At 39.7% G+C, this 25,829-nt stretch overlaps 3 protein-coding genes across 15 annotated transcripts in view; 2 read left to right on the top strand and 1 right to left on the bottom strand.

The window, feature by feature from the left end:
* The first annotated feature begins 412 nt into the window (after positions 1–412).
* On the top strand, positions 413–2,836 carry LOC105388332 (very-long-chain (3R)-3-hydroxyacyl-CoA dehydratase hpo-8). Its single transcript, XM_011559220.3, has 4 exons — positions 413–744; positions 911–1,028; positions 1,850–2,079; positions 2,313–2,836. The coding sequence occupies exons 1-4, from the start codon at positions 650–652 to the stop codon at positions 2,563–2,565; spliced, it is 696 nt and encodes a 231-aa protein (XP_011557522.2). The 5' UTR covers positions 413–649; the 3' UTR covers positions 2,566–2,836.
* Positions 2,837–3,372: 536 nt separating this feature from the next.
* Positions 3,373–5,583, top strand: LOC105388334 (bystin). The gene is made up of 8 exons (XM_011559222.3): positions 3,373–3,614; positions 3,703–3,814; positions 3,923–4,163; positions 4,266–4,422; positions 4,515–4,706; positions 4,812–5,020; positions 5,110–5,260; positions 5,468–5,583. The coding sequence occupies exons 1-8, from the start codon at positions 3,480–3,482 to the stop codon at positions 5,546–5,548; spliced, it is 1,278 nt and encodes a 425-aa protein (XP_011557524.3). The 5' UTR covers positions 3,373–3,479; the 3' UTR covers positions 5,549–5,583.
* A 1,400-nt stretch (positions 5,584–6,983) lies between these two features.
* The window catches only part of LOC105386989 (potassium voltage-gated channel unc-103), a 30,483-nt gene continuing 11,637 nt past the window's right edge, over positions 6,984–25,829 (bottom strand). For 7 of the 13 annotated variants that reach the window (XM_048625736.1, XM_038107909.2, XM_038107906.2 and 4 more), the window contains 18 exons: positions 24,279–24,714; positions 23,098–23,184; positions 21,224–21,371; positions 20,734–20,915; positions 19,797–19,817; positions 17,367–17,521; positions 17,178–17,291; positions 16,968–17,089; positions 16,774–16,892; positions 16,329–16,519; positions 15,722–15,864; positions 15,288–15,481; positions 14,541–14,669; positions 14,193–14,340; positions 13,491–13,568; positions 12,890–13,260; positions 12,510–12,764; positions 6,984–12,375 (listed from right to left, as the gene is read on the bottom strand). In XM_048625736.1, the coding sequence (XP_048481693.1) occupies positions 12,211–12,375; positions 12,510–12,764; positions 12,890–13,260; positions 13,491–13,568; positions 14,193–14,340; positions 14,541–14,669; positions 15,288–15,481; positions 15,722–15,864; positions 16,329–16,519; positions 16,774–16,892; positions 16,968–17,089; positions 17,178–17,291; positions 17,367–17,521; positions 19,797–19,817; positions 20,734–20,915; positions 21,224–21,371; positions 23,098–23,184; positions 24,279–24,539 (2,883 nt within the window). In that variant the 5' untranslated portion in view covers positions 24,540–24,714 and the 3' untranslated portion in view covers positions 6,984–12,210. Of the gene's footprint in view, positions 12,376–12,509; positions 12,765–12,889; positions 13,261–13,490; positions 13,569–14,192; positions 14,341–14,540; positions 14,670–15,287; positions 15,482–15,721; positions 15,865–16,328; positions 16,520–16,773; positions 16,893–16,967; positions 17,090–17,177; positions 17,292–17,366; positions 17,522–19,796; positions 19,818–20,733; positions 20,916–21,223; positions 21,372–23,097; positions 23,185–24,278; positions 24,812–25,829 lie in introns of all 13 variants that reach the window. The other 6 variants (XM_038107902.2, XM_038107908.2, XM_048625739.1 and 3 more) reach the window with 5 other exon arrangements.

The raw sequence follows: 25,829 nt of genomic DNA, 5'->3' as shown, positions 1-25,829 counted from the left end.
CTTGAAGCGCCTATCTTTGATCGGTTCACCGAGGTAGTGGATGGCTCCTGAATGTTGTCTCAGCTGTTTCAATGCTGCTTTGTAATAATCAAAACCTTGTACACGTTCGATTAATTTCTGTGATAAGTAGAATCCGGTAGATGCTACTACTAGTCCACCCCAACCAGCTATTTGCACCAAGGTCCGATTAGAAACTGTCATAGTTCACATAAAATAATAAATTTTGAGGGTTTTATAAAAAAAACTTATACCAATTTCAATTTTGAGGTTACTTTGAAATATTAGTTAAACTGTCATATTGACAAACATTTCTTTGTCCACAGAGTTTTCTTGATCACTCATCCAGCTCATCACAGATTATGTTTGAGTACGGTAGAGTAGCGTTCTAGCGCTAAACGTCAGTTCAAAAGTGCCAGTGCAAACATCAAGTCAAAATGACCAAAACATCTTCAACTGGAAATGGAAAGTGAGTTGTGTTCACTGGTTCAGTTATAAATGAGGACGTCATCGTTCCAAACTCCAACTAAGTTAGCGGAGTAGTTAAAGTATAGTTTCAAGAACTTGGCAGTCATCGAAAACAAGTGCAAAATTGAAACATTATTATTTAAAAAGAGTTCCACCAAAGTAGTGAAGAAATAATTTTACCATCATGTCTGAGAAAACCGGCAAGAAAGTGAAGAGTTCAGAACCTTCGGCTATTGGAAAGTTCTACCTTATAGCTTACAATGGTGTGCAAACTGCTGGGTAAGCAAAAAATATATTTAACTATAATCTTAACCTGAATGATGAAAACTTTAACATTTAATTAACTACATATTTATCATAATTGAATGTTCAATTATTATAAATATGACAAATGAGTCTCCATAACCAACTTATAATATTCTTATATTTCACATTTGTTTTCCAGGTGGTCATATCTTCTTTGGCAAACTCTAACTCATTTTTTAAACCGTGGAACTCTGGACACTTTTTGGAATGAAATCAACTCTACAGTTGTCATTTTTCAAACTGCTGCAGTTTTGGAGGTAATTTGATACTTTCTTATGTTTATTCTATAAATACTTTCCATGGAATAGGACTCCTTGGCTGGATAACTTTGATGTACTTATACCATTGACATTGGCCATTAGTATCCACATATTTTAATACAGAGTTTGAGTAGTTGGACTTCTTGAATTTTTTCGGAACCTCAAGGCCCAGAGTTCTGTGGAGTACTAGACTTAAACCAATGCCCTAGAATACTCTCTGATCCAACACTCTCATGAATCATATAAGTTTATAACCCAATGGCATGGGTGATTAACAAAATATGATGGAATCTGCATCAGAAAAGTCTGATTTAGATAAATCAGACATCATGTAGGACACAGGTACCTAATATATTGATGGTCCAATTCTGGAATCTGGCCCCAGGCCTGAAGCAAAGACATAGAAAAAGGTATTTAAAAATGTTATGCAATCAGACTAATGCTAATTAGAACATTAATTTATTAGTGACATTAGTAAATTTGGAACAGTTTTTTTTTATTGAATTCATCATGAGTATAAGAACTTACAATAAAAAATAAGTTATGTTCAAAGCTGAACATTAATGATGACTTTTGAGTTGGTAAATAGTAATTAATGCAATGAACTTTACCTAAATACTCATTGTATTCAAATTTATTTAATTTCAAAGTAAAAATCTTTGCCTTGTTTCAAGAATAAATACCAATATTTAATACTACACCATAACCTTGATTATCAAAACCATGTTTGTTAAAAAATAAAATCAAATAAAACTGGCTATTTATAAAAAAATCATATAGGTTAAATTAGATAAATAAAGAGATTTTTAATTTTCCAGGTGCTGCATGCAGCTATTGGCCTAGTGCCGTCTGGAGTGTTTGTGACCCTCGCACAAGTATATTCCAGGGTGTTCCTGGTGTGGGGGGCTCTCCTTGCTACTCAGGGAGCCACCGTCAGCCCCGGGCTTCCATTGTGCATATTAGCATGGTCTATTACAGAGAGCATTCGCTATGCATACTATGCTCTTAATTTAGTTAAGGCGGTACCATCGTGGCTCTTGACTCTGAGGTTAGTAAAGCAGCAAATACTATAAGGCATCTTCCTACTTGAATGTGACTATGCCGTCACTGCAAGTTTGTATGATATATATCAGCAGTTACATTACATTGCATTTTTAGTAGCCTACTTACCAAAGGAATAATCTGCATCGTTATTGTATTTAATGTTCACAAAGTGAATGCCAATGTTTTTAGTTCTGCTACTCAACAATAGATGGCACTACAGTTTTTTTTTTGTTACAGATACTCAACCTTTTTGGTCCTGTATCCATTGGGCGTAACTGGAGAGCTACTCTGCATGTACCATTCATTAGATGAAATCTTGGCGAACAAGATATGGACTGTATCCATGCCCAACTCCTGGAACTTTTCATTTAACTACTACTATTTCTTGCAATTCTATATGTTCTTGTACTTGCCACTCTTCCCCGTTCTGTTTGGGCATATGATGAGCCAGAGGAAAAAGATGTTGAGCAAAGACAAAAAGACAAAGTAATGTAATAGTTCTGTTGGCATTTTTAAAGCACTATGTGCAATGGGTGGAAGATTTAATCGAACTTGTCATATTGATAGGCTTCAATTAGATTCTTAATTTATTTATGTTTGTTAAGAGATTTGTAATTTGTTGCTGAGATCTAAAATACCTTTTAAGTAGTAAGTCAATGAATATAGTTTTGGTGTGGTGTATAATATACAATGGCATATTATATTTCATTAGTTATTTTTTAATGGGTTATTGAATAATAAATATTTGCTTTAACACTGAATACGACTTTGTTACCCTATGTACTATATTATTCTTATTAACGATGGGCCCGAATGTCCGATGCGAAGCTCGTTGGATAGGATCTTCGCGAATCGCGATATTTATTTTTATTCATGTCGGTAAAGATGCTTTTTGTCATGGTTTGCTATATTTTACCCATTTATAATAATAATAATACGACCGAATGGCGTAGTGGTTAGTGACCCTGACTATTGAGCCGATGGTCCCGGGTTCGGTTCCCGGCCGGGGCAGATATTTGTTTAAACACAGATACCTATTTGTTCTCGGGTCTTGGATGTGCCCGTAAAATGGCAATAGGCCCGCCCCCTATTACATTGGGACTAACATAACACTCTGGCGAAAAGTGGGTGCAGCAATGCACCTCTGCCTACCCCGCAAAGGAGTACATTAGTACAAGGCGTGTGTGCGTGTTTTTATTTTTCTAATAATAATAACGGCCTCTACCTTAGAAATTGGGTGTTTAGACCCTAAAAATTGGATGGTGTAATAGCAATACTTCACATGTCACTTAAATTAAAAAAATATATAATTCTTCTCTATGGCCATCGTCGTGTGTGATTATAACCTCAAAATCATATGAACTTTGTTTTTATTTATCATAGTTATCTTCCCGTTAATTAAACATGGGAAAGGCGAAAAAGCTTAAGCCTTCTCAAGTGGGGAAAAATGTTGCTCTTGCTGATCAAATTGAAACCGTATCTTCTGTGAAAAGTAAAAATAGGACGAAAGAAAGGAATCGACACGACGACGATGAAGAGGTCAGCTTATTATTAATTCTGTATATTTTTATGATTGTACTCGTACTCCTAGTCAGTCACAGTTAACTTGTGTTTTGTTATATTTCAGTACGTCAATGCTGACCTATCTAAAAAGATTCTGAAGGCCGCGCGGAGGCAGCAAGCTGACGAAGCTGGGCCAGCACCACCAAAACAAGTTCAACTAAAAACTACTTTTAAAGGTGAGAATACTTTACACGATTTTCACCTTAGGGACTTTTCTAAATTTATGTAAATAAATACCTAATGATATTCTTTTCAATAATCATGTTTGTTTTTATTTGCATTAGATGACAACTCTGATGCTGAATCTGGATCTGACAATGATGACTTGGAGCCAGATACTTTTTATGAAAATGTTGAAATTAATGAGGAAGATGAGGAGGCCCTCAAAATGTTCATGTCGGCCAGACCAGAGAAGACTCGCACACTGGCAGACATTATCATGGACAAAATTACAGACAAGCACACTGAGCTACAGACACAGTTCTCAGATGTTGAGACACTCAAATTGCAAAACATTGATCCCAGGTTTGTTTACACAACTTAAAATTATTAATTAATTAATTATTGTCTTAAACTTAAAATGAAAACAATTCAAACTATGTATTTACCAAATTATCCTTCTTTCAGGGTAAAAACTATGTATGAAGGTGTTCGTGATGTGTTACAAAAGTATAGATCAGGAAAATTACCAAAAGCCTTTAAAATGATCCCAAATTTGCAAAATTGGGAGCACATACTGTACCTGACTGAACCCACCACTTGGTCTGCCGCAGCCATGTATCAGGTCAGATAACATTTAAATGATATATTAGTGCAAAGTGATATACTCATTTAATGATAAATCATTTGATACTAACAAGTATTTTATATCCACAGGCAACCAGAATATTTGCATCAAATTTGAAAGAAAAAATGGCACAAAGATTCTACAACCTGGTACTGCTGCCTCGAGTGAGAGATGACCTAGCCGAGTACAAGAGGCTCAACTTCCACTTGTACCAAGCTTTACGCAAATCCTTGTTTAAGCCGGGAGCATTTATGAAGGGTATTCTTTTGCCTCTATTGGAAGTAAGTTGAATGTAGACCACTTTGAAAATGTAATTCAAGCTCATTTAATCACATTAAGCTGAAGGTGATTTATTATTGAAACTAATTTTCATGTTGTTTATGCAGGCTGGTGATTGCACATTGAGGGAGGCTATAATTGTTGGATCGGTGTTGGCTCGTAACTCAGTGCCGGTTCTCCACTCCAGTGCAGCTCTTCTGAAGATCGCTGAAATGGACTACACCGGGGCTAGCTCTATATTCTTGAGGATATTACTAGACAAGAAATATGCACTGCCTTACAGGGTTGTTGATGCTATAGTGTTCCACTTCTTGAGGTAAAATATTAACAGTTACATTATAATATTATTATAAATTTTTGTATGAATGAATTAGGTGTAAAAATTAAAATAATATTCAATTTAAGGTTTGACCGTGACTCCCGTACACTGCCAGTACTATGGCACCAGTCCCTTTTGACATTTGCTCAAAGGTACAAGGCAGACATATCTACAGAGCAACGCGATGCCCTTCTGCAACTGTTGAAACGACAATCCCATCCCACTATCACTGCCGAGGTAAATAATCTCTGAATTCTGCATTACTTACTTCTCTGATATACATATTCTAAAACAAATCCCAACAAAACTTATATCTTCTTGTATTTGTTATGATTATTCTGAGTCTCTAAAAGTCAGAAGTTGGTAAATAAAAATATTTCATAACAATGGGTAAATACATTTACCTACATGTTAAGTTTCATTGTTATAACATTTCCTTTCCAGATTCGAAGGGAACTTCAAGCTGCAAAGTGTCGAGATGTGGAGGTTAATGAAGGAGTCTCTTCAGCTATGGTTGTTGAGTAAAACATATTATTGTTTAATAAATCTTATTTAATAGAGCTATATCTTTTTACATTGATACCTTAAATTATTAACTCATTCCAGTGACAGGTATTTGTGTAAAGGGTCTATCAACCTGACTGGAAATGAAATGAACAGATGGTAGAAGTGTGTTTTCACAGTCACACTTGCGCCCAGAAATAAAATCAAATGATCCAACTTTTGAGTTGCAGTTTTCACAATGTAACTTTCCCTTAGTCCATTGCTCTTGTTCGACCTTCACTTTAATCCAATCAGGTAACTTGTCTTCTAATAAATGAATAAAACTCGTCTTATCATAACTTGGGCATGATGAATCACATGGCCTATTGTTCAGAGCTGCAAAATCCATGTTTTCAACCAACACGTGTCTGCATTTGTGGCACCGTATACTTCGATTATCACGTGAGGTCATTGTACCCAAGTAAATTAATAATTTCAAACGTTAATAACTTAAATGTTATGTTTATTATTGTTTGTAAAATTATTGAAATTTTACGTGATTGTTTTGAATGAGAACACAACAGCACATTGTGGAAGTGACACTGAATTGAATTGAAATTTTATTTATGGCAATCTGTCGGGTGTGCCAACAATTTCTGCCAGTATCATGTCAGAAGTGACACTGACTGTGACTGTCAGTTTGACAGTGCTAAACCGAGTGATTGACGTTCTAAACGTCACTTTATATTCTGTGTGCGTAGATGTGTCAAAAATGTTGCGTAAGATTTCGTTGTTCGTTGTTCGTTGTTCGTTGGACCGGTCTGTACGCGGCTTTACTGATTGCGAATTATTCTGAGAATCTGAGGAGAGGAGGAAAGGACCAGACCAACCAAGAGACGATAAAAACAATGAAAAAATTCTGGCGACATGGCGCCATAGAAAAATAGAAAGTGTTTAGCTGTTTAGGGTGCCCACAAACGACCGAATTTCCCGTCGACAGTGCCGATGTCGGTGTGATGATGGTGTGATGTGACTAGAGATGTGAAAACACCAGTATCTGTGGTGAACTCACGCGGACAAGCTTTAAGCGGTTCTACTGTACTAGGTCTATTAATTGATTAACTATTTATTATTTAATGAAATTCTTTGATAGGTTTGAAGATTTTCATAGGTTCCATTCCCTATTATTTTCATATATTACCTACACACATAAGTAGATGTTGGTTATATATCTATGCCTACCCATAGTACAAAGAACTCCTCCAAAACTGAAGCATTTTATCGTTTCCCGTTTGGCGGGCGGGTTGGCGAAACATTCAAAGAACTTACTAGAACTTTTTATCGCCAAACGAATATTTGACGGGATCCAAACCGGGACCCACAAGAGTTCGGTACTAACCGCTGCGCAATCCGAAATCCGTACATTACTTTAGTAACATAAGAAAAAGTCAACATGTTTTTCACAAAAACTTCCAAATGCGGTGTTTAGATATTTTATTATATTTTGCTAGGAATTGTATAACATTAAACTTAAGTTTCAGTGCGTTCGAAATAATTAATGGGCGCTTAAAATTCCGCTTAACAATATAAAATTTCGATCACAGACAAAATTACATGATGCACACTTAAACTTACGCATTATGTTGAATTATAAAATACTTGACTTATCACCTTGTAGTAAACTAACCGAGTGATCATTCAAAGCTAAAACAACCTTATTCCGTGACTAGTTTACAATTACTCAAGGCAGCGACGGAAGTGGCAAAGTATCGACTGTGTGGCGTACGAGGGCGGCCGGGCAGCTGGCTCGGCCCGGCTGCGGCGTAGAGGCTATGGCATGATAATATGTATGTAATGATATATATTCAAGTATCCTTTAGTTACATGTTATATTCATTTGATAGCTAGATCTAAAGAAAACGGACATTCCACGACGAATATCAAAATTCAAAGATGTTTTAAACGATCCTTAGCAGGTATTAGCTGTTAGAAAACTTTCCTCTTTATATTATAAGTGTACCTTATGTAATTACACATTTTTAAAAGAAAAAGCAAATTAAGTACCTACCTAAGTGTGAAATAATAGTGAATTTATTAAGTGTTTAAGAATTTCTTGAAAAATTACATTTCAGTCAGATAAATTATATATATTGTATTATTGACAGTCGTCGAAAAGTTATTTGTCCGTTTTATTTAGATTACCACAAATACCACAATGCAACAAATTCAAATTTGTTAGGTACCTAAGTACATAAATAATGAGAGTTGCCGATTTCCATGAAATACGTAATAATAATATTTGTTATGTTAGTAAGCACTGAACGCTCTTAATGTTAACGATGATGGTGTTGGCAACTTTTTAACATTTCAAACTAAGTATAGTTTTACTCAAGGTGAAGCATTAATGTTCGTCAACAGTTTATTATTACAACGTTTAGTTAATTCACTTATATCATTGAATTTAGATAGATACGTATTACAAGCTAAACAACGTTAAAGTCAGTCTGAACACTATGCAAATATTAAAGAAACGATTGAATCGCTATAAGATGCATGAAATATTTACATATCTTATATCGTAGTTATATTACAGGAATGTACTTATACAATATTATACATATACCAATCAAGAGAAACGTAGGTTTAATGAAACGATACCTGTAGGTACCTGTTTCTCAGATTGCCATTAGGGCAATATAGCGGTATCGGCCTTATTTGTGACGTCGGCCAACAGAAGATCTTGATCGAGACCGCTTTATTGCACTCGATATTTTGTATAAAATTCCCACAGTAAATACATTCCACCTGTTAGACAATACAGCTATTGCGTTGTGAAACAAATACTGAAGGTAGAGTGACATTATGTGCCTTGTTCGTAGGTATAGCTCCTTAAATATTATTGTTCACAAAATCTTGTTACACCCTGTGCATAATACAATAAACACTATTATTGTTCAACTTAAATTTATATTAGTTGCAACCAATTGTGCATGAATATCTTATTACACTGTTTTTATTTTTTATATTAATAATTAGCTCAACACTACAAGCTTTTCCATTTTCATTATCCTGAATAATTGGACATTAAATACCTCATTTGTGCGGGTTTTAGTTGTGCTAGCTTTGAATCGTAATGAAACTACGAAACTAATGTTTTTTAGCTTCTTTCAAGCACATATTTATAATTTTATGCTTTATGAATGATTTTTCATGCATAACGTAACGTTACGGCACTGGAGGAAGCCGCGTGAACAAAGTCACGGCGCTACTCCAAACATCATTTCTGAACTACCTGTGAGACTATCAAATGCTCCAGTAAAGTTGTGCCGTAAATCATGATGAACTCCTCCTAGATATTAATGATGGACATTGATGAAATTTTCAAAATGCAATTCATTTCACAACAGCAATATTAAGATCTATAGAAATCTACGAAAGCTTTAATTTATAAAACTATTTATGTATTATAGAAACACTGCTGGCGTTATCACACTAGGTCGGTATATTTAGAGCAAAGCAATGGAGTTAACGTATCTAAATACAACTACCATTAAAAACCAGACTAGAACATTTTCATCTACAGTATAGCAATTGGCTAGCTGCGGGTGCGCCAGTGGCGGCGGTGAAGAGTGTGGTATAAGTTCCGTAAAATGCTATTGCGCCTGCGGCTAGCGACTTCGATGACGAAATTTCCATACCATTTGACAAACTTCAAGTGTGGAACCGCAGCCTCAGACAGTAATGAACAATATTGACTGAGGTATATCGACGACACCTTGAGTGCAGTAATAGCATAATACATTCGAATAAACTACAGGTGCAATAACATTTTACGGGGCTTCTATGAGTGTCTGCGCGGCCGTGGCGCACCGGCAGCGGCGATGTTCCAGAATAACTATTCCAGCGCAGCGTAGTAACAATATAAATTCTACTTTGGTTTTAAACAGTATGTATATAAACTGGATCATAAGATTACCTATCTTTGTTTTAAATTGACAAATTCAAAAGACTAAATTTCATTATATTTACATTATAATTTAACGTTAATTTAATTAACTGTCATCACATAAAAATCTAACGAAAACAATAGTAGGAATAGGGTAAGCTATCGCAGTGTGATTGATGAGTGAAGTATGGTAGGAACATATTTACAAGTATAGGTAGCCCACAATTTATTAACATTCAAGGCACCGTTGTAGACCAATGGCCGATTAACACTTTGATATAGAGTCAAGAAAAATCAGTGTTATTCAACACCTAGAATTCTATCTGAGCTGACATGCAATCCGTCGCACTCCCAAGGAGCACAACTAGGCCTGGACTATCCCCGCTGCATGAGTCCATTATCGACGTAGATGAACGTAACTATATAGCGATAAATACGGTGCTTGTGAACTCGCATTAAAAGAGTTTATCAAAATCAATAATGAACCCGTGCCGCGGAGCCTGAGCCTAGTCATAATAGTAAGTGAACTGTGCAGTGGACTGCGTTCCAGATAGGACTGTTTGTTATCCAGCACTTCTTACTTAAGTGTAAAATCAGTATTCCTATAACAGGTTGTGATGGTTTTGAATATGGTTTCACTTTCAGTTTTCCTCCAACATCAGCCGCCACATTAGCTAGAAGTTTTCGGCTAAAAACGCTGCCTGTAAAGTTTTCAAAGAACACTAAATCTTTAATGTTCCTGGAAACTAAAAGAACCTGTTTAGTCCTTGGTTTTCTCCAACATTACTAGTGAACAACTCCGACGTCTCATCGTGAAAGCGATATATCCATTATATCAAGAAAACCAAGCATACATTCCATGAATTCAATGGAAATTATAGAAAAAATATAATCTGATTTAATGATCATAAAGGGAAACCGTGAGTCTGAAGTTAATCTTTGTCAGCTGAGTAACTTCACCGATGCGACGTCTGATTTATTCGTTCAACATTACAGTAAAAAATGGTTAAAGTCGTGCTAGCTCAATATTTAAAAGTATTTAACAGTTTAATCTTTTAAGTACATTTACTTGGATAATTCTAGCCGTTGTTTATGCGAGATGACCTAAAATAGCCATTAAATACGGTTTGTTGTCATTCAACTAGCAAAGAATAAGGCCGATGGCGATTGCAGGGCAGACAATAGTGCCTACGGCAAGCGATAAATTATACATAAAGACTAATTACATTCTAATTATTCCATTGCTTCTATCTAGTACTTAAAGTATAAAGATTCACTATTCGAGCACTATGACAACATTACAATGTGGTGGATATTATATTGCTTATCAGGGATGCGTTCACATTCACAACTAACTTAATTGAGCCACAAGTCGCTAGTTCAAAAACAAGGAGTTGGGTCAGTTATAAGATTTAAACTGTAAAGATAATGGTGTGAATACAATCAAGTAGGTAATATGTATATTATATATATATGGTAAAACATGTAGAAGATAGTCCATAACAATATATCAGTGCATTAATAAATAGTTTGATTAAGCTTAGAGACAGTGAGCGAACACAAGGTTAGGAAAGGTTTTTAGTAACCTCATAGCTACATAGGCCACGTGTCACCATCAACTTATGAGAGTATATCAATCAGTTCCCGGTTATTATTAAAGTAATGTACTGAAATTGTAATGGATAAAATTAATCTCAATTACTACGGCGCAGCGTAGGCGAAAAGCTACGCCGATGGCTACGCCGTAGCTGCGTAGCAACGTAGCGTCGTAGCTCGTAGTAGCCGCGTAGCGCGCTTAAAACGCTATCGCGTAAAATTTAATGAAAGCTCTGAGTAATTAAAATATAAATAGCGTAAAAACACGCATGATATAAACGCACAAATAAGTGACTGAAAGTATTTAATTAAGAAGAAGTTATGATGTATCCTTCATACGTAATGTAAATGTAACTTCAATAAAGTAAATACAAGCTAAATTTTCGGTTTTAAAATTGTGTACCATAATAATATTTTTAGAGGATGCTTTATGTGAATAATGGTTGAAAAAATATTTACATTAAAATTGTAAAGGCAAGGAGAAAGGACGGGTAAAGAGCGTTTTTCGTTTTCTTACATATTTCAGTAACCCACAGTAATGTACGTAGTATATCAGTCTTATACACTTCATTCCAAACCAGTGAAAGACTTAATGCTTGACTTGACTGTGATGCTAACAAAGTTAAATAAATAATACTGCTGGATGAAATTTATAAAGTAGAGTGCAACTAACAATGTGGATCGTCACTGAAGCACCCGATATACCCACCACGCCTATCGCGTTTGCAATTATACATCTACGTGTGATGCTCGATCATATTCGTTATCGTTATATCGATCGATCATTTACCTATGAATGTAACGGAAAGCATAGCCGGAGGCATATTCCGGCCTGCTTTTTGGTAAAAGCAAACGTTTTATCAAATCTTACATTCAAATCTTATAAATGGACTTATTAAATTTAAAGTTATCTGTCAGTGGGTGCGCCCGGCGGCGGCGACGGCGGCGCGGGCGAGCCGGGCCGAGGTCGAGTCGACGTTCTACAAAATTGGTCCATACTTCGGATGGGGGTGTGTCACAGGAAGGTCCGGGCGTCGTCGAGCCGCTGGCGGGCGATGCGCGTGCAGAAGTGGAAGCGCTCGGCGGGGGGCGGCGGCGGGGCGGGGGCGGGGAGCGTGCTCGCGGGGCGGGGGCGGCGGGGCGCGCTCGCGGCCGCCTCACACTACCTGTGGAAGGAGTGCGAGTGCGGCGGCGGCGGCAGCGCGGGCGGCAGCGGCGCGTGCGGCTCCGACGCCGACCGCTGCACCCCCGGCGTGCGCTCCCCGCGCGCCGCCGCCGCCGCGCCCGCCCCGCGCCGCTCGCCGTTCCACTGCCACTCCCACTGACTCTGTAAGCATCAACATTCATATTGTATGAAAATTATCATGATTTATAAATTGTATAAGGCATATGAAGTTAAGTAAGGGTAAAACTGTAATTTAACTATAACTTAAATTAATTAAGTAGAATGGAAAGACGTACATCAGTAGAGTGCGGCACGGAGAGCGAGGCCTTGTGCAGCGGCGGCGCGGGCTGCGCGGCGGGTGCGGGGGGCGCGGGTGCGGGGGGCGCGGGGGCGTGGTCGCGCGCCTGCAGCAGCTGCAGGATGCGGCGCACGTCGCCCGTGAGCCCCGTCTCCAGCGCCGCCACGCGCCGGCTCAGCTCGTCCAGCCGCGTCAGCACCGCCGACACCGACGTGCCCGAGCACACGTTCTGGTACTGCGGGGACGTCGTGTCCTGCACAAGAGTGGTAACGTTATAATCACAAACAAAATTATTATATGTTAATGGTTTGAGATTCTTATATACGTACCAGAAGGATAGAGGATAAAGGCATGGTAGGTACATGAAGAGCTGCGTACCTGGGGCGGCATGTGCGCGGCGTGGTGCGCGCGCTCGGCGGCCAGCGCCAGCGCGGCGGGGCGCGGCTGGTGCAGGTTGGTGGCGGAGTGCGGGGCGGAGCGGCAGGCGGGCGCGCGCGCGGGCGCCGGCGCCAGGATGTCGTCGCACGACACGTGCACGGCGGCCGGCGGCGACGGCGACGCGTTCGTGTAGTACGAGCTGGCGCTGAGGCTGGACACGGGCAGCGTGGCGGAGTGCGCGGGGGTGCTCACCACGGCCTCGCCGCCGCCGCCGCCGCCGCCCGTCAGCGGGGACGTGTCGTTCAGCGGGCCCACCGACGACTGCCGCCGCACGCCGGCTCTACTTCTATACGTCTGAGGCGTCGATTGAGCTGAAAATGCATCATCCCCTTTTAGGTACCTGAATTTTGTCCTTTTAGAGTTCAGATAAGCATAAGGCCGTTTCATGGTAATTAAATATGATTTTAAAGAACAATAAGTAAATGGAAGGAAGAAGGATTTCACTAAGAAGAAATTTGATGAGAGGTTTTTTAATCAATGACTGTACAGCGAGAATGTAGGGGACCGCTAGCATGCTGTAAAGGTAATGTTGCATACTCACAGTACTTGTTGTGCAGCGGCTGGTGTGTTTTATGGTGGTAGAGGTCGGGGAAGCTCCGTTTAAGTTGCGCTAGCATGCCTGCACACAAGGTGGCGCCTGAGCGGGGGCGGGCGGGGCGCGGGCGCGGGGGTCTCCCGCCCCGCTCACACACAACGTATCAACAGAAAACAATATGCCAAAACAAATAAACTACACATGCTAAAACAATGCTCTTGAGTTTGTTCACCGTTTTGAACAATCTGGATACTGAGTTAAACGTCGAACTGAACTTAAAAGGTATCAGTCAATATGGCCAACTGAAACACAGTCCTTAAATAAATAATTTTAAAATGATTCCAAAATAAAATCTAAGTAAAATGGCATTCTATTCTAGTTTGGTACACAAAATAATGCTTTTCTAAAAAGTATAAGATCACCATGTATTCTTTACATTTTATTATTTATGTTGAATGAAAAGACGGTCACTGGCGTTTCTTTATTATTGCAAAAATCAACATTCTAATTATTATACTTGATTCGTATCTTGTAACCATTTTCCCACTCAACCAAGTCAGGCAGGTAAGAGTTATCAAAGTAATTAGTGACTTCATATTAGATGAAGGTACTTATTTGGGTTGTAGAGGGAGGATAGAAAAGATAAATAGAGGTTTATAGATTTTAAAAAGAAGAGTCATTCATTCTCTGGCAGCGGACATATCTTACCTGTGATGGAGTTGAGGGTTGTGGAGCGTTGTTTGCTGAAGTTGAAGTTGAGGGGCGTGACGTCCTGGCCCGCCTTGTCTGCGGAGAACTCTAGAATGCCGCGGCTGTTGGGCGGAGACTCTGTATCTTCATCGCTGCACTGAGAGTCCTGAAATTATTACGAGCAGATGAAATAGGTAGACTGAAATCATAACATACTGACTAGATAAGGTCTCTAGTTAAAGTAAAAAAAACCAGAAATCATCACGAAATTCAAAAATGCTTTATAGGCCTACCTTGTATATATTATGTACTTTATTTTCTATCCACATTACAGAGGCATTTACAGATCTGCAAAAAAACACTTACAACTTTTTCCGCGAAGGTCTCCGTGTGCGGGCGGCGCGTGGTGCGCGCGTAGGCCTCGCGCAGCAGCCGCGCGTCGTTGGGGTTCTCGTAGCGCATGCGCCGACGCGGCTCGATGCCGCACAGCTCGTCCTGCAACATAGGCACATGTTAGTTGAATATCTAACACTAGATGAGTTTGGATACACTCCATTTATCTCCCTCTCACTCCACACAGGTGGAGGTAGAGTAGGGTTTAAATTAGACTACCTACTACGAGAAGCTTTACATATCCACCGCAGTATCGACAGTGGAGATTTTGTAAAATCGATGCATTTATGCACTTTGAATATCAAGCATTATAGCACTCAATTTGGTTAAGTCAATGAATCAACTTGTTTACTAGGAAGTGTTGTGAAGTAGTTTTTATCTTTATCAAGAACTCAGTAACCAGTTATCTATCAGTCATGTAGTTTATAAACCACTTACATTACTTGAGCATTACATCTTCATATTATCTGTTATCAGAGACTTCTGAAACCCTATCCTGTAATTGATCTATTCTTAGCGTATCGGAGAGAAATAATCGAGGTAGATTACAGTGAACCGTGGCAAAAGGATCAGCAGGTCAGATTAGCGTCAGTTAGTAGCCACTGCCACACCTAAGGCAAATCTAACCTATCCAACACAACAGCAGATAACAAATCACTCGTCGAGGATTCTCTTCCATGTAGCCGTTCGCTGACTGTAACATGTTCGCTAAGAACTCACGTCGCGCATGTTGTAGGTGATCTCGAGGTTGTTGACGAAGGAGGCGCGGAACTCGGGGTAGAAGTCGAGCACGTCGAGCAGGTCGTCGCGGTGCACGCGGTGCAGGTCGCAGTACGTGAGCGCGCGCACGCGGCAGTTGCTGCGCCCCACCGTCGCGTGCACGCACGGGTTCTCGCCGAATATGTCGTCTTTGCCTGCGGACCGATGGAGGAGAAGGGTTAAGTACGGTCTGTCATTAGGAATACATGCAGTGTAGCGCGCAAATGTTTCTGGTAATATCCAGTAGTAGGCTCGCAAATTTCACGGAGGTTAAATTGTATGCGTATTTTTAGTGTACGAACACTAATAGCTTATAGGGTCTAATAGTAAAACAGGAAATTGCGGCTTCTCTGTCGTTTCTTCGTGTTATACACCATATACACCTAGTATGTTACCTAAGATAGCCATGACGATGTCATCTTTGAGGATCTCGATGGAGCCTCTGGAGACGAAGTAGAGCGAGGTGAGCACGTCGCCGCGGTGCACCAGCGTCTCGCCCGGCGGCGCGTGCGTCGTCTTGAAGCGGAGGGACAGCGCTCTGGAAACCACAACAGCATAGAATGTTAGCCCTTTTCCTTTTACGCATTACCGGTTGCGGTTATATAGGTGGCATATTAAAAGCGACTGGCCGCGAGGCAAACAAACAAAGGTTCCATTCGAGAGAGCCAGGTGCAGGTAACACCCCCACAGAGAATAGAGGCAAACAAAAAACGTTCAAAGCACAACAACCTAATGGCACTTGGATGCATGTTATAGAATGTAAATATAGCGTAAAAAATTATAGTAAGGCGAAAGAGGATGACTCAGCTGGTCATTTTAATCAACTTTTCAAAAATACAAAGTTTCTGTGAAAAAATGTTTAGAATGGCTCCCTGAGACACTTCCTTTTCGCTTACTATATTACCTTAATTTGACACCTTTACACTGAACAAACTTTTCCAAGCCACTGGTGTTTCCTATATGCCATTACGACATTATCTACATGAACTCAAATAAACTCACCTCAGGCATCCGGGGCTAGCGCCCTCGAAGGCGGAGCAGTTGGCGAGCAGGTTGCGGTTGAGGTGCAGGCAGATGTCGGCCTGCAGGCACTCGGGGAAGCCCTTCAGCAGGCTGGACGTGTCGATGCCGTTGGTGTAGCTCCACGCGTGCTGGAAGTACTCCTCCAGCCGCTGCCGGAGAGGGTTCGCTATCTGGAAGCGAGAGAAAATGAGGTCAGACATTTTTCTTCCAACTTAATCTTAATCTTAACTTAATCTTAATTGCCACCGTGATGGAAAGATTAGCCAGTCACTGACTGCCTAGGAGTATTCTATCATGTACCCCTGGATAGGTTGTAGGTATGCTTAAATAAGATAAAAAAACTACATTTACATTTTAGCTTACTTTGAATACGCTTGAATATCCATATTTTTCCTTATTTACATAAAATTGTATAATAACTGACCTGGTGAAAGCGGATAAATTCTCGCACTCTCAGTATCTGCGTGTGATACCGCGCGGTGCCGGAGTACAGCCGCTGGATGATCGCCGACACGTTGCCGAATATGCTCGCGTACATTAGAGCTGAAATCATACATTTACAATCACAATATGATAAAAGGTTTATTTATTGGGCTGTTTGATTAAAAATATACTTACATCCTACAAGCATGACAAATATCGTGAAACCCTTTTCCATATCTGTATTTGGTGCCACGTTGCCGAAACCGACACTTGTTAAAGATGTGCACGTAAAATATAGAGCTGTAATATAACGAGACCTGGAAAAAAAACAATAATATTAACAATCGTACAAAAATATTAATAAAGTTTCCCTGATGTTGTATTAATAATAATTAATAAACTTGCCTCATAGAAGGTCCTGTAGAATTTTCATAAGATGCTTGGACGTCATTCGCGAGTGCGTCCAGCCAGCCAATAGGCGCGGCTAGCTGCGGCCGCTCCCAGCTTCCTATCGCATACCTGCGGACATACACACAACCTTGAAACATGTTCACTACGAGACGGTACCAGACGGAGTAGGCAGTGAATATTTACCATAAGCAAGCCAACCAGTGAGCAATAAGCACAAAGGTGGCCATGAGGAGGAGCAGGACGGCAGTTCCGTACTCGGAGTAGCGGTCGATCTTGCGCGCCACGCGCACCAGCCGCAGCAGCCGCGCCGTCTTCAGCAGACCAATCAGCGTCGTGGTCTGCAAGCAGAGAGCCGCTCAGAGTGCGCCGGGTCTGTGCTGCTCTAGTAGCCGCAAACCGAGCTCAAGCGTTCAATAAAATATTGGCTTAGTACTAAATAGCGTCAACGCGGCTTCGCATCGAAACGCACGCTAGCCAAGCAAGTGAACTCTTCTTTACCAAAATGGCCTAATATTATGCCTCGGCGCGAGCCTCGTTCGAGCATAAAGTAACAAAAGTTAAATAGGTATGTTTTGCAGAATAACAAGCGATTATTTTTAAAACTATAGAAAATTAGCTGGCTTCATACATAATGCGGTGCAAAGTTGATATCAGAAAGGATCTTGATATTTATTGGTTTATTAATTCAAATAATGTCTGCTGCATGGTAGGTATAGGTATGTATAGGCGCTACTCAATGAGTTAATTATAACAAATATCAATCACTATAGATACATAAGTTAGTAATTTATCTCTTAATTGTCTACAGATAGTTCATTCCCAGCAGATAACCTACATACATTACCTACTTGTAAAGTTGTAACTGAGACAATACTTTTATTACAACATGAGTTTACTTACTATGATATGACTAAAGAGTAAATGTTAATATAAATACTTAGTTACGTGTTAAGATTAAGATTTCCAATTAGGTACCTACCAAGACGTCTGGAGATTTATTTCAGTTGATCCTATTTCATCCATCACATAAACCAATATTTTAGACATAATAGACTGTCAGTTATAATTTTTAAAAAATCTTAACTTAATTTTAATTAGGTACTTAATAAGTAAAGTGTTATTCAGTGAAATTACGTGAGGAACAAATGTGCTATAGGCACATGCCACTTCTAAGTTTCAATTAAGCGTTACCTGTAACTATTCAGCTCATGAAATGAATGTAAATTCAAAACTTATAATAATAATGTGTTTAAACAATTAAGAAAACATAAAACTGATGATATTTTTAAATGTTAATTTAAAGCCAGATGTGAGCATAATCTAAATTAAAATGTCGTAGTTACTACTATTTTGCGTCTTTGTGCAACCATCGTTACAATAGTAGGTACGTATAGTAGTAATGTAAATACTGAAATAGTCGCTCTGTGTGAAAATTTTCATGTAAGTATTGGAAGTTTCCGTGATGTTCACAATTCATTGAACCATTTCACTGTCCCATTCATTATAATTATGATACAGGAGAATTAATTGTATTTATATTGTTACAAAAATGGGACAGGGAATCTGTTATAAGGTACCAGGTAGTATAAATAATTTATAAATAAAGAAAAAAACACAAATATTAGAAATAATAATGAAAGTTTATTGCCAATTAGAAATAATTTACAATGGAAAGAAAAGTAACAATTAAACAGGTGGAATATAAAAACAGAATGTAGTACAATGGTGGAAATGTTGAGGTGGAAGGTGGGTGCCATCGTCGTTATGTACTGAGCACAATCTCACAAACATGGATGTAGGTACCTACCAATTTATCATACAGTCTTGACGTTCTGACAGTAATTTTTCTACAGTAGGTATTTCAAGTAATTAACTTTATATTCATAGTAAAAAATGTTATAAGAAGGTAAACCAATATACAATTTGTTCTGAAAAGATTTTCGTACTGACAAATTAACAATATGACGTAGGTACATTCGTTAAAATTTGAATAATCTACCCATAAAAATGAAAGTTCAAGGTCGCGGGGGTGACCTTGCGCTGGTCGGTCACTAAACACCGTACGTTGTAGGAGGTTCTAGTTACAATTTCTACTAGCTTCATGCTATTTCTAAATTCTACAACGTTAGCGGCCATTTCACATTAGTTTCAACACGTAGCTGCGAAATGCACATAAATTGAATATTTGTATTCTCGGCGCCGCCTCCAATTGTAGCTCTAATTACGTATTCAAGGCGCGCCCTAGTGCCTCACTGCGCTGTCCTAACTTCTATCAAACATTGTTTGTTATGTTCTTTGTTGTATCTGAGTAGTACTTTAATGTCTTTGGTAAAAAGAATCTCTAGTGGTAGTGACATAACGTATATATTGCAATGACTGGTCTGTACTTGGATGAGGATGCCCCTGGTGATGCAGTGCCGGTGAGGGAAAGCTCGCCGGTATCGGAGTGACGTATAAACAATACATACAAGTTGCTCATGGGAAGCGTCCATACCTTCCATTTACGCATTCAATCAGTGGGGTTAAATGGCTAGTGGATGTAATAAACTATATTCCAACTAAACAATTGATAAGAGTGGCAGCAACTTAAAAATAATCATAAAGATGGTATACCTCATCATTTTCCAGCCCCTGCTGTAACAAGAAATGATATTACAAATTCAATATGCACCCACCTTTGGGCTCTTTGTATATGATTTATGACAAAACAAATGAATGGAGCAGACCTCAACATTGTTTTATATCAGAACAAAATAATAAAAGTGGTTTATACCCATGTCTTGAAGAAAAAAAAGAAAATCTGTCATCCGTCACTAACAAAACATTGTGATAAAACTGAAGATAATATTTTGAGTATAAAATATTGAAAAGAACAATATTTAGCGTGGGCCTAAAGGTCTAACGTGATCGGTAACAGGTCTATTTTCAGTCGTGGATCCTAAGAGGTGACAGTTGCATACAACTGCATTCCACTATCTACCTTAAATACGTGTTTTACTAGAATCCAGAATTCATTTGTCCGAAAATAGTTTAATTGTATGACCGAATAAGGAGCCTAACTGTGATCAATACTTGAACAAATCCAACTTGAGTATTCTTGCTAGTTTGAATAAAAGATACATTGTGGTAGCATCTAAGTATTTCTTGGATATTTCTAGCTCGGTCAACGTTGTTATTATTACCATTTCAAATTGTGCAGCCCTATCTTGACCCGGTTTCTTTTTATAACTGATATGACCTATTTCGTTCGTTCCCTATGCGGCAGCCGGGTGCACCGTGCCCTGCCGGCTGCGGCTGCCTCGTCGCACGTCGTCACTAATATGCTCTAAATACTGTTCACACTACGTCTCAACTAACGTAACCGAATCTCGACGCCTCCACCGTCTATAACGACCTCATCTATCGCGTTTAAATTAAGTTCCGACTTTGTACCCTGAAACAAAATTTTGACATTTCGGACAATTGATTATCTGGGAACTAAGTAAGGTCTAGGCGATAACAGTGTGTATGAGATGGTGGTCGGTGGCGGGGCGGGGGCGGGTGGGCTCACTTCGTCGGTGTCGGTGCCGAAGAGCAGCAGGTCGAAGGGGATGGCGGCCACCAGGTCGATGAGGAACCAGCCGCGGAGGTAGTGCATGGCGATCTTGGCGGGGTCCGACTCCACCTCGTCCGCCACGTTCACGTACGTGGTCCGGAAGTTTATCAGAATGTCTACTATGAACGTCACGTCCACTGCAATCGGTAAAGGTTTAGTTAGTCATCGATGCAAACCAAATCATTCCAAATTGTTAATGATTCGCATACGCCGAGCTCAGATATTTCGCTCGAGTGAATACTCATCGGGTATTGAATTTGAATACTATTCCCAATAATTATTCATGGAAAATTCTAGTCGATTCTAGAGTCAATAATGGAACACGTGTAAGATAAGCTTACATTTGGGCAGCCCAGATTACTAATACAATTCACGGCTATGAGTAATATACATGCTTGTATGCCTAAAAATCTAAAACAAATAACCTAAAATGTGCGTAAATTACCGATCATATCGATGACGACGATGGGGTCCTCGCCGAACTTCTTGGAGCGCTTGTCGAAGTCGGGCTCGTTGAGCTGGAACGCGGCCACGTACGGCGTGAAGATTGCCGTGTAGATCACCAGGATTAGAATCAACCAATCCCAAGCGGCCTGGAAATTAACCCGCCAATCAAGCATGCCGTCTTAATTGGACAAGGTGACTTCTAAGTGGCAGACAGAGTTGTTATACAGGTAGTCATTTTGTCTGACATGTTTATGAATTAAACGATACATACTTCTTGAAAAAATCTCTAGATTATAACACAGTACTTAATATTTTTCTATGTTTATCTCTTAGTTATTAGTAAGATAGTCGGTATTTTTATGTCACAGAATCTTTATACTGTAAATAATGTATAATATTCCTAATGCAATAGCTAGAATATGAGAACAGGCAAATATCTATTACCCGCCTGAATTGTTCATGTAACCTTGTAATATAATTATAAAGGGGGCTCGTGTCCAATCTGTGCAGTACTGCGGGCTGTGGATTATAGGGTAAAATCATACAGCATTGCTTGGTAATGCAATGCAGGTAATAACCATAATAGTATAAGGTAACATGTTAAAACTAATTTAACAACAGTTTATTTGGAAATCCCAAAGGTACTTGGGTGTGTACCTGTACAAATAAAGAATATTCTATCTATCTATCTACTTCCATGAATACCCTGTATGTTTATTAAATAATAACAGACTGATACATTCTAATTTCTAATACATATTTTACAGCTCCTAGATTGACTGTGAAACATGACTGTATAGTTCAGCCACGAGTATCATACCCATTCATTGGTTGCGTGTAGAATGTTGAACCAACGACCTCCGCCCATAATATATTAAATATTTACTTTCATAAATGTTAATATCATGTACCTAAATCAAATGTGAGCTTCGTTCACCTACTCTATATATGTGCTTAAATAGACTTTAAAAAGATTACGTAATACGTTTTTCATTATAATACCAATGGATAAAATACCAGAAATGGACGGAAAATTTAAGAAGTGCGTAAGTACGTATCTGTTACCATTAATTAGTTTCGAAAAATATAAAGCTATTTTCCTTAAAAACCTAATTACGTATAGCTTGCGCCATCGTTGATTAGGATTTATTGGAAATTAAATTTAACGGAAACGGTTTTACTGCAATGTACGAGCATGTATGCTACTTCAATATTAAGCTATTTCCGTTTAGTAGTAAGTAATTTAGTGCCATTGTCACTGGAACTTATTCATTGCTTGCACTCGCAAGTGTATTAAAAAAAAGAAAAAGCTAGAACATAGAATTTGTCAACAATCACGTTGTTATCAATATCCAAAGCTCTCACTCTCCATCGATCGTACACGGAACACATTAGCAAGGTACACGAAAAATCACTTACAAACCGTACAAGCAAAAATCCGCAGAGTATCAGCTCTGCAGTCTCCGACCGACAATCCATTTAGGTGGAATCGGATCTAATCCTATTTGTCTTTGCATAACGGGTTACATAAAAGACCGAACTGGAGCTTATCTATTAAGGCGGATTAAGTTACACGGATCTAGATGGATGCAGTTGGCGAAACATTTTTGCGCAATTCTTGGAGATGTAGGTCGATTTTGTACTTGAGTGTGCGGGTTTAGATACGAGTACACTGACTGGAAAGTAAAGTAGTTTGTGGTCATAAATTTAACTTTTGGTTCTGACATCGAACTAAGTTAAGAAGGTAAGTAAGTACTATTCTATCATAGTGGCTCAGATTTTTTTGTTCCTTTTTAATCCTTATGATCCGACCTCTAAAACTGTACATTTATATCATTTTCCTTCGATCATTTATGTCCATGCTATAGTTACCTTGTAAGGAGAGTGGTGGAGGATGGTGCAGGGGTGTGAGGGCGCCACGGTCCCCTTGTGGCCCACAGTCGCGCCCAGAGACAGAACCTGCCGACAAACAAACGTATCATTATTATCACACCCTCTATCTCTAAGATGCGTCTCTATGTATTTCACGTACAATGATTAGCAACGTAGGGGAGCGTTGGTTATGTGGTAGAGTATCTTGCAAACATTTGTGTGTTAGATGTAGTGTTTCCATGTAAGTTCTGTGCCTATTTGTAATGATATTCAGTTGTATCATAGGATTTAGTGAAGTATCTTTTTTACTGTTTAGTATTCTGTGTGAATGCCTAGCTTGAGTAAAAAAATGGTGAATTATAAATATTACCTAGGTACGTATTTAGTTTAAAATTCTATATTGAAATCTAAAATGTGAAAAGTTGGTGCTCTCTAAAAGCGTTCCATCAATTGATAGGTACGGTGAGATAGCCCGAGTTACAATTGCGATACACTATAGTGTCTACAGTCTAGTTTTACTCGTTCTTTGGCAGTTCAATCTATGCGATGCCGCAGTCATGCAATGTAAGTACAAAGTGGAAAGAAAGGGTAGAGTTCGTGATGGCTACAACAGAAATATTGATTTTTACGTTGCGTAACATTACAAATAACATGAAATCGTATTTGTGTCCGACTATAATGGTGTTACTGGGTTGACATATACATATAAAGTGAGCGTCGGTGGCCGGCGCGGCGGCGGCGGTGGCGCCTCGCTGCCCTCAACTACATAATATATCGCGATGCGGTCGCGCCAACAGCCGCGCCATAAACTATGCGGCGCCCGAGCCGTGCCCATTACACGCTTTTTGAACTTCCTAGCCAAGCTGCAACCTACTCCTCCACAAACATTCAGTTTAAACTAGAAATTATTTTCGCAAATCATTTTCTCTAGGTCACATTCATTTCAACAAACTCCAAGTTAAGTAAGGTACTATTGCTTTGGCAAGGGGTAATTCATGGAAACAATCAAAACATTCTCCACATCAAATCAGTTTATCCCAATCAAATATTTGCAAAATTTTGACGGTGTAAAGCAACCTAATTAGGAAGGTAAATAAATTATATCGCAATTTGGAAGTAGCTTTCAGGCAGCAGGTTTTCAGGTGAAGCACGCAGTACACGCACGCAAGCACACGAATTACCTCCTTGCCGATGGCTGGCAGCCCGTTGAGGCCATTACAGGGGGGTTCGAGGCGCACTACGCTCTTGCGCGAGCCGCGGAAGCCCGTGTCGCGCACACGCACTGAGGACCGCCAGGTGGAGGGGGGCAGCTCGTCGCGCGAGCCCCGCATGGAGCCGCGGGCCGAGGCGGCGCGCCGCGACGTGGTGAGCGCGCCCCCCGCCGCCCCCGCGCCCCCCGGCGGCGTCACGATGAGCGGCACGTCGGGCGGGCGCTCCGCCATGCCGCCGCCGCGCCGGCGCCCTCACCGGAACCCGCCGCCCGAGCACGCCTCCAGGTGCTCACATGCCAGCACGCTGCGACCGAACGGCCCAGCCGTCTCGAACAATGCGATAGCCGTGTTTTGCATAGATACACTCTATGCTCTATCTTCGCTCTCGAACTGGACCACTTGTCTCCTACGATTCCAATAACTGTGTTTTTCTTAGTCGTTCTTCACTGTATATTTTACACGTAAATACATTGTGGACACATGTTTTATGTCGCATCGATATGCTAGACACAAAAAATCAAGAATGGCCGTTATAACTTATGACTAATGGTATGGTTTTTCAGATAGAGATTTTATATTATTCCTCAAAGTGTATATTGCAAGTGAATATATAACGTATGTAAGTATATGACTTAAAAGTTCACATCAAAAGCTAAAGCACACATAAATAAATGACAAAAGCGCAATTTGTCATGAAGACCGCGTCGTTTCACCGCGCTAGTGTTGCGACAAGCGACGAGCGACACGCGACGGCAGGCGGCGCCGCGCGGCCCGGCGCTGCAACAGGCACGCTCGCTGCGCCACTTGAAAGGGCACGAATGAGGCCGCCGCTCGTTCACAGCAGAATGTCAATGGGCATCGAGCCTTTTCAACATTTCAAGCTTATGTATACTTAGGTAACCTACTTTAACGATACCACTGGATTAGTGTTTCGATAAAAATACTCTTAGAACATTTTTTATTCATAGGAAAGGATGATAGTATTATTATTTTATAATTAAACCGCTCAAAGTTTTATGAAACATAAATTAGTATGATCGAGATAATGTGGAGGAAAAAACGTGTTTTTTCGGTATTCGGTGGCCTCATGAATATTATTACTTCCACTGAAATCGAATCAAGAACGTACCTGAAAGTGAACTCCTCTGGCAGGTAAACTTATAAATAATGTATTCTTTCTTGCAATCAAAAACACCAATCTTCTTTTGATTTCACATAAAATATGTTGGTGTGTACTACAGTTTACAGGTACCTACGAGAATTACTCGTGATATGCCACAGTAGGTAAAAAAATATATAACAAAAGTGAATAATATCTATTGTACTCAAAATATTTCTACAATACCCACAGATTAAGGATGCTTTATCCTAATAACTGCCTAATAAATATCGGCGACCGCACTAAAAGGTTGATATTGTTGAATTCAGAAATCTGCGATTTAATTGATAAAAAATCCGCATGCTTTGTTCTCTGATTTAACCATTTATTAGAAATAACAAATGACATACGTGCCTCTTTCT

The sequence above is a fragment of the Plutella xylostella genome, chromosome 15 (assembly GCF_932276165.1).
Source record: "Plutella xylostella chromosome 15, ilPluXylo3.1, whole genome shotgun sequence".
NCBI classification, from domain to species: Eukaryota; Metazoa; Arthropoda; class Insecta; order Lepidoptera; family Plutellidae; genus Plutella; species Plutella xylostella.
This window is presented reverse-complemented; position numbering and strand designations above follow the sequence as displayed.